At 34.7% G+C, this 8,343-nt stretch overlaps 1 protein-coding gene across 3 annotated transcripts; it reads right to left on the minus strand.

Moving 5' to 3' along the window:
- Positions 1 to 1,707: 1,707 nt before the first annotated feature.
- On the minus strand, positions 1,708 to 7,696 carry LOC104230371 (phosphatidylinositol/phosphatidylcholine transfer protein SFH3-like). 3 transcript variants are annotated; one of them, XM_070165083.1, is made up of 13 exons: positions 7,676 to 7,696; positions 7,051 to 7,174; positions 5,149 to 5,410; positions 4,942 to 5,041; positions 4,588 to 4,854; positions 4,430 to 4,507; positions 4,244 to 4,345; positions 4,110 to 4,159; positions 3,853 to 3,952; positions 3,620 to 3,766; positions 2,874 to 2,970; positions 2,394 to 2,749; positions 1,708 to 2,219 (listed from the first exon to the last, which is right to left on the minus strand). In XM_070165083.1, the coding sequence occupies exons 2-13, from the start codon at positions 7,094 to 7,096 to the stop codon at positions 2,130 to 2,132; spliced, it is 1,695 nt and encodes a 564-aa protein (XP_070021184.1). In that variant the 5' UTR covers positions 7,097 to 7,174; positions 7,676 to 7,696; the 3' UTR covers positions 1,708 to 2,129. The 3 variants fall into 3 exon arrangements, with proteins under 3 accessions (XP_070021184.1, XP_009781458.1, XP_009781459.1); XM_009783156.2 differs by having other exon boundaries at positions 7,595 to 7,683; XM_009783157.2 differs by lacking the exon at positions 3,620 to 3,766 and having other exon boundaries at positions 7,595 to 7,683.
- Positions 7,697 to 8,343: the final 647 nt, after the last annotated feature.

An 8,343-nucleotide genomic window follows, 5' to 3' on the forward strand; every position in this document is an offset into this window, starting at 1 on the left:
TACTGGAGACTGGAGCACCGGTGCTCCAAACTCCAGTATATTATGTTGGACCAGTATACTTGCTGGAACTCCAGTATATTATGCTGGAGTTCTAGTGTACTTATGCTGGAACTTCATCATATTATGCTGGAGTTTCAACATACTTTTCCTGGAACTCCAGTATAATATGTTGGAGTTCAAGTATACTTATGCCGGAACTCCAGCATAATATACTGACATATTTTTCGGGTTTTGAATAGTGTTTCCGCTCAGATTTATCTTTAAATGGAAAGTGGCTAAATTTCGATTACTTTTGAAACTAGGCTATTTTTGAACGACCAGTTGTAAATATGGCTATTTTTGAATTTGACCCACATTTTGTTTTAAGACTATCTTCTATTTTATTTGTAGATTTGAAGGTCAAAGATTAGGGTAGAAGGTTCGTAGGTAGTCGAGCGTTTCTCTTTGTCTTACTTAGTTCGCTAGCATTAGTGTTAGTATGATATCTTTTATTCATAGATAGCTATTACTACTTAGAGTTTGACTGCATTCTTGGATTTGATCTTATTTCATCTTGCTGTTACTCCTACTTGTTGTAATTACCTTTTCTTTTTCGGTCGTTCTCTAGCCGGGGGTCTATCGGAAATAACCTCTCTGCCCTTCCAAGGATAGGGGGTAAGACTGCGTACATCTTACCCTTCCCAGACCCCACTTGTGGGAAACTACTGGGTTTGTTGTTGTTGTTGTTGTTGTTCTTTAATTGCATTTTTGCGCGAAAATAACCGACCAATTTCGATTGGTATTAAGAATACAAAATTACTGACTGAAATCGGTCGGTTTGTTAAAATGACAGACTGAAATAATCGACCGATTTCGGAAGATTTTTTGAATATTAATTTTAATTTATTTTATATAAAAAAAACTGACCAAATTTGATTGGTTTCTTATAAAATAAATTTTGCGGGATGCCAAAATAGCTTCCCGCATATTTGCGCCAAAAAAACCAACTGAAGATGGTCGGTTTCATAAAAAAAAATTGAAAAATAAAATATTTTAAAATACCGACCGACTTCGGTTTGTTTTTGACCCAACAAAGTCTATCAGTTTGCGGCGCTCGGTTTTGGACGAATTTTTAGTAGTGAAACCCCTACTTAGAATGGGCGGATGTGTAGCTTACGAGTTCAACTGGTGGTTGTGCTAGGTAAGGGTAGGTTGCAAGTGATCATGCTAGGCGCAGGTAGATTCCAAATAACTGTGCTAGGTGGAGATAGATTCCAAGTGACCGTGCTAGGGGCAGGTAGATTTTAAGTGGTCATGTTATGCGCAAATAATATTTGCAAGTGGCCGTGCTAGGCACAGTTAGGTTCCAAATGGCCCTGCTGGGCATGGGTAGGTTCTAAGTGCGATTAGGTTCCAAGTCAAAGTGCTAGGCTCATATAAATTCAACTGATGACACTTGATGATGGTTAAAATATTTGGAAGAGAAAATAAAAATGTTACTCTTTAATAAGTTTTGTTGTCATATGAACCTTTAGAAGACTATAATATTACCAATCATTCCGATCTAACTTCCCATCATAAAACAAGTCATTTGTTGCCGACTAAACTACCATTACAAAATAATGTGGAGTTTAAACTTTTTACGTGGACATTATAATCTTTATATAATCAAGTTAGTTGAAAGTCCACAATAAATCTATAATGAGCTTGACTTGAAGACCTGGAAAAAGATAAGTAACCTATAACCGGTTTAACTAAATTGATAGTGTAGAAAATATTTACACGTATACAACTTCAATCCTTTAATTTATATAGCCCAAGGGCTAAACTTCTCTAGAGTCTAGACCCCTATTAGTCCATTCCATTCAAACCTTCTACAAATTGCTGTCAATTTTCCAATGCAATGGTCCAACAAAATATAGTGACATTATCCTCCCTTGTTCACCTTTTTTCTCTCATTGCTTCTAGTTCTTAAGATAATCATAGGAGCAGACATTCTTAACTCCTCAATCTCTTAATTTCATGATCAGCATCTCATCTCCAGATGATTCCCTGAGCCAAACCTATTTTAATCAGTGGATGTTTCATATTGACTATCCTTGTAAAGCCCCATCTCAAGAAGAATACATCTTCATGTTCCTTAAAAAAACTCAAAATAGCCCCAAGAACTTCTTCTTCTTCCTCTTCTTCTCTACGTATGCTAGAAGTTCCGCTTGACGAACCAGAGCTTGCTCAAGAGCCTGCCAATAAAATAATAAAATGCATATTATCACTACAAAAAAAAAAATATAATTAGCTGCGTCACTAATCTGTCGCTAAATCACTCGTAGATAACCGTTATTTTTGATAATTTGTCAATAATCTGTCGATAATAGTATTAGCGACGAATTTTTCTGTTTAGCTACAAATAGTACCTTGTGAGTGGCACAAAGATCTTGCTCCAAAGTATCGATTCGTTTCATGGCATTATTGAGCAATTCTTCCTTCTCAGGTGGTAAGGCATTAGGCTTGTTGCTTAGAGTAATGACCTTCTCCTCGAGTTCTTCCATGCGCTTCATCATGCTGAAGTACTCGTTGGCGGAGATAGTTGGTTCGTTTAACTGGTAGCCATGAGCCTGCAGGGTAGCATCAGCAAGCTTCCTTGGCATGTTTCGGGTCATCTTGACCAATGTCACAATGCCCATTACTAATGTCAAAACTCCAGTGAATAATTGGTTGCTAAATCCTTGGGGTGACTTAGAAGCATCATGTATGGGAAAGAAATCTCCTCCTATAAAAAAATATATTATGTTAATACAACCAAGAAATAATATAATGAAAGCCAAATGTATGAAGCAGTTGATTTTTTTAAGTCAGCAAAGCATCTGTTGCGATATTGAGAGAAGAATTTGTACTCTTAGCTTTAGTCCAAGTTACATCAACTGCCTTGTCCACAATAGGCATAAAGTCTTCAGGTTCATATGCACTAGGATAATTTTTGTTCATGCCAACCTACAATACAATTCCATTTTATTCTATTTGAAATAAACAAACAAAAGAAAGAAAATATGAGAAGTAGAAATATGGTTAACAGGTAAGTCATAGTACAACTGGTTTTAAAGTATGAGGATTAAGGGCGTATGGACATAAGATTTTTTTCACCTTTTTTGGGGGAAAAATCACTTTTTCGGAATTTTTCAAAAATTTGAAAAACTCCAAAAACTTATTTTTTAAAATTTACACTTCAACTTACTCATAGAAGTTCAAAAACAGCTCCAAATTGTATTGATATTCAAACACAACTCTAATTTTCAAATACCATTTTCACTTAAAAATTTTTTTTCCGGAATTTCATGATTCTTATGTCCAAACGCCCACTAAGTATCAAAGTATAAGCAAACAAGTTAGAATAACTCTATTTTGGCCGTAGATTTGTTGTAACCATAAGAAGGGTGTAGGGAAAAAGTAAAAAGAAAAAAAAAGAAACATTGATTTGTTCGTATTTGCTCGAGTTTTTTTTTTTTTGAAGTATATATTAGTGGAAATTAAGCTCATTCATGAAATATTCGAGCTCAAACACCACGATTATTAAAAAAAAATACTCAAAGAATTTTTTTGGACAAATGCGTATATTTATTTGATAGATGACGAGGCGACTTACTTCCTCATGGACAGGGGAGACCTGAGTATGAGCTACATAATTTCTTTGAACATTAGGATTAGCATTTGCATCCTCTGAGATTGTTTTCTCTTCAACTGTTGGGATAAAAATTCTGTTTGAACATTTATGTTCGCCATTGCGAACCATCTAACACAAAATTATCCACAAATTTTAGGCATGTAAATTGAAGTTGTACATTCAAAAAACTTCCAAATTACAATGTTGAAATTTACCTTCATTATATCTTGATCATTCCATGGGCCTTTATCAGAAAGCATACATCCTCCTTTGTCAGCACAAGTACATGTACCACCTAAGAACTCTGGCAACTCACTGATATAAGGAAGTGAAAACAAATCGCGTTAGGCTCTAGTCGCCTTGTAATATACAATTTATTTCTAGTAGATATTATTGCTCAAGAATAGTAATGAACAAGTCATGCTAAAAGCTTAGGAAACGAGAGGAAATATTTAGCTCCACTTAAATTTACCTGGCATCAATTACTTCAAGCAACTTGCTCTGATATTTATTACCAAGAACCTAAAAGAACGGGCGATGAATTCGTTATTCCAATGAAATATACTGAATTAATACATCTAAGAGGGAAGATGAATACGAGCTTACATGAATCTTTGCAGTTGTCTTAGGGTCGAGGAATGACTTGACAGAGTTCCACAAGAGCCTGAATCCAGAACCAGCATTGATAATGTACATACGACACAAGCTCTAAACAACGATTAAAACTTCAAGTAAGCAAAGAAACTCAAAAAATCATCAACATAAAAACGACAATTTAAGAGAAATGAGTACCTCAGGATAATTGTTACCATCAATAGTTTGAAGGCATTGAATGAGTTCCCTTGCTGATTTGTTAAAGCTCTTCAGTCCCTGCACCATGATTCATATAATCACATTCTAACGACAGGTACATCTCACTTTGATTTAATATTTTTAGGATTCCAACATACCACTCCTTGTACATCAAGAATAGTTGTGCTTGTGTCGATGTGCTTTTTGGCTGCAATAGAGCAGGCAGGCATCTTGTCGTTGAGGGTCCTCTCGAACTCCTGGACATGGTACTTGAGATAGCGATCCATCGTTGTAACTTGCAAGAGCTTGACGGAATCTACTTGACCAATTCTTTCAATATAAACTGGTCTTCCTTCCTTGTCAACTCCATGATGCCCTTGTGGATAATACTTGAGGACTTCTTCCTTTTCCTTGAACTCGAAATCCTAATAAATATGTACAATATCTCAGTCACTCAAAAATGTTTGTTTACGTTTTCTACACAAATTTTCACAAGCATTCTTGAAATCTACCTCTATGATAGTGTCTGCACCAAATTCGCTCCTCCATTTGAGCATATCAGCCCACATTTGCTTTGATTTTTCAATATCAAATTTTCTGGCCTTCAAAAATCTGTTTCATTACGAAAGTAAGAAACAATCATTGGCATCAAGAACTTATAACCAGGATACAATAACAAATATATAAATATTTGACATAAAAAAAATGGCTTTAATCACCTTAGCATTTTATGATAATCGTCGTGCTTTGCAGGAAGCAATTCCTCCAAGATAAGTGCTTGACGGAATGCATCAACTGCCTTTATTTCCTCAGCGTCATGTTCATCCTCAAAAACAACAGACATGACTCTGCTGTTTCTTCGGCCTTTTTTTGTAAAAGAATGTCTAAATTTGGAAGAGGCATTAACTGCCTTCTTTTTGAGAGACCCAAGCCTTGTCTTTCTTTCATGCTCGGGGTTTTCAAGGTCAATCTTTTCTAGACCTATCAAAACAGAAAAGCTCAACGGTTGAATAGGCAAATAAGGTGAGCTTGTATGTCCACGGACCTTACTAAGTTGCAGAAATAAACTAACAACATAAAGAATTGGGGCCAAAACACGAGGAACTTCTGCACATCTTTAAAAGAACAAGAGATTTTTTAAAATTTACTGCTCATATATATTGTTAGACATTCCCTCGAGCCCAGAGGCGGACCCACGATTTGAATGCGACGGGGTCACCACTAACCTTAAATATGCCAATATTAACGATAAAATTGTGTCTGCAGTTCTATAAGAAATTAATAAGTATGACAACTTATCCGCAATATATAGAGGGTGTTTGGCTAAGCTTATAAGCTGATCAAACTGGCTTATAAGCACTTTTTGACTTATCTACGCTTTTGGTAAAATTAAAAGTGCTTATAAGTTAAGTGCTTATGAGCCAAAAATAAGCCAAAAGCCATAAGCTGATCTCCCCCAACTTATCAAATTTCAACTTATAAGCACTTTGGGTTTGACCAGAATATTTATTATTCTATCCCTAAATACTTCTTTTTAAAACAAAACTCTTCGTATACCCAATTCTTTAGCTGCTTATTATTAATTTCAACACTTTTATCCAAACACGTAATTGCTTATTTATTAAATCAGTTTCAGCACTTAAAAGTACTTTTCAGCACTTAATGCTTGTCAGCTACTTCAAATCAGCTAAGCCAAACGGGCTCATAAACAACCAGAAATTTTTAAAGAAGGAAGAAGTACTAAGCAAAGAGTGAAAGATTACTTTGCAAAATAGGTGCTACAGGAAGCAATGTTGATAGATGCGGTGTCGCCCAACACTACTTCACTAATTTTTCTTATATATATATATAGGCAAGTAATATGCAAAAATAAACATTGTTATCAGTGCTTTGATATAAAACATTTTGAAAACACTGGTTTTCAAAATGTAAAAGAAAACCCAAAAGAAAGAAAGAAATGCTAACTTTGCTGGAACTAGGTCTCCAACACAAGACCAAATAGTGAGGAAAGATCAGAAGGTGCTGAAACAAGCAGCTCAACGACTATTGTTGTCCAGCTTTTGCCTTCAAGGGGGCCCAAGTAAATTCTTTAAGGGTCTTATCTGGATATACAGTACACACAAGATCTATATATAAATGGTTTTTCCCGAGCCTAACGAATTCCGGTGACCCCGCACACTTCACTGTAGGTCCGCCTTTGCTTGAGCCGAATGTCTATTGGAAACAGTCTCTCTACCTTCTCAAGGTAGGAATACTGTTTACGCATATACTACCCTTCCCATACCACACTCGTAGAATTTTGCTCGATTTGTTTTTATCGTTGTTATATATATATTCTTAGACATGATAATTTGCTCATCTCTTTCCTATAAGATACAAGTTCTTTAACTCAATGATAATCAATCTCATTTGATTTTATAAGCTTTTGCAAAAAAACCTCTAGTGTTATGTTGTTTTTCAAAGTAACTACTTGCTTTGTAAAATAATCCATAACCCAAATATTTTCTCAACAAAAACTTTAGAAAAAGAATCTGCTTTCAAAATAAATCAACAAAAATCAAATTCAATATCAAATTAATGGGACAAATGAAGGAATTGTATACAGAGGTTGAAAAACTTACTTGGCCTGAATGGTCGGTCTAGAGGTCCTGACATGTTGCCACTCATGATTGCAATTCACAAGCTGCGATAATATAGATAGCTTAAAATATATACAATTTAGTATATTAATCTTTTGTTGAATTCCTACAAAAAAAAAAAAATGAAGTCAGAGAATAACAATATGAAAGACATAACAATTGATCTTTAAAGTGAAGATTTCATTCCTTCAAAGACAAATTTAAAACATGAAAATTACCAACTCAAAAGGCAAATTAGCAACAAAAGGGAACAAGAACAATAAAAGCAAGATAATGTAATTAAGTATCGTATAACATTAGGTGAATGTTCAAGCCTTAAAAATCAACAAAACTTAAAGAAAGATGGCGGCCCGATGCACGAAGCATCCGTATTCATGCATGGTTTGAGGAAGGGCCCACCCAGTGGCTGATTCTACGGCTTGAACTTGTGACCTATAGGTCATACAGAAACAATTTTATCTACGATCCCTGAGCATAGAACAATTGACAGTGAAAAAAAAAAAAAAGGCAAAAGAAGGATAATTACACGAATAAAAATGGAATCATTGACGGTTTTTTAGAGAGGGAGAAAAAATGAAAAAGACTATGGCAAATTTTTTATTATTACCAGTGGCAAAAATAATAGATAGGACATTGAAAAAGAATGAAGGGGTGTCTTAAATCACCAAATATTCCCGAAAAAATTGGAGTACCCATAATTCAACTAATGGAAAAGCGATTATTTTTCTCTTATTTACATTCACAAACATAAATTTAACCCTACCCATATATTCATAATTCTGGTTAAAGAGAATTTTTTTTTTGAAGGTGTTAATTATTGGCATGACCGATTGTTATTTTTGTTTTACACAATTAATTAAAGTACCCGCGTAATACAAGGCACTCCCTCCATATGTTGCAATCAGAGGCGGACTTATGTGTTACAGTGAGGGGTCACCGGACCTCGTAAACTTCGCTAGAAATCTTGTATATATATATGTATATATCTTAAAAATAGTTAATTTAAAGCAATTGGTACTCTGAACACTATCAGCCTTTAATGGATTCTGATTAAGCAGAATATTGCAGCCCGTCACGTAAAAATCTTGGATCCACCTCAAATTGCAACTACTTCTGCCATGCTCTTAGGCATATAAAACCTTATCTTTCTAAGACTTTTGCATTTACAAAATTATTTAATAATGTTTTTTATAAAATTTATTTGACTAAATTACTATTTATCTCTTCTAAAACTTTGTGAATCATTTATGATCTACGCTATGCTCTTTTTTTGTC

The sequence above is a fragment of the Nicotiana sylvestris genome, chromosome 12 (assembly GCF_000393655.2).
Source record: "Nicotiana sylvestris chromosome 12, ASM39365v2, whole genome shotgun sequence".
Taxonomy (NCBI): domain Eukaryota; kingdom Viridiplantae; phylum Streptophyta; class Magnoliopsida; order Solanales; family Solanaceae; genus Nicotiana; species Nicotiana sylvestris.

What these genes read in the sequence shown, in the direction of transcription:
- LOC104230371 (XM_070165083.1), bottom strand. Translation starts at nt 7,096, where the DNA reads ATGAGTGGCAACATGTCAGGACCTCTAGACCGACCATTCAGGCCAA. An exon ending in TTCTTGATGTACAAGGAGTG is followed by an intron (nt 4,508 to 4,587) that starts GTATGTTGGAAT and finishes ATCATGGTGCAG; the next exon opens with GGACTGAAGAGCTTTAACAA. An exon ending in AGACAACTGCAAAGATTCAT is followed by an intron (nt 4,160 to 4,243) that starts GTAAGCTCGTAT and finishes CCGTTCTTTTAG; the next exon opens with GTTCTTGGTAATAAATATCA.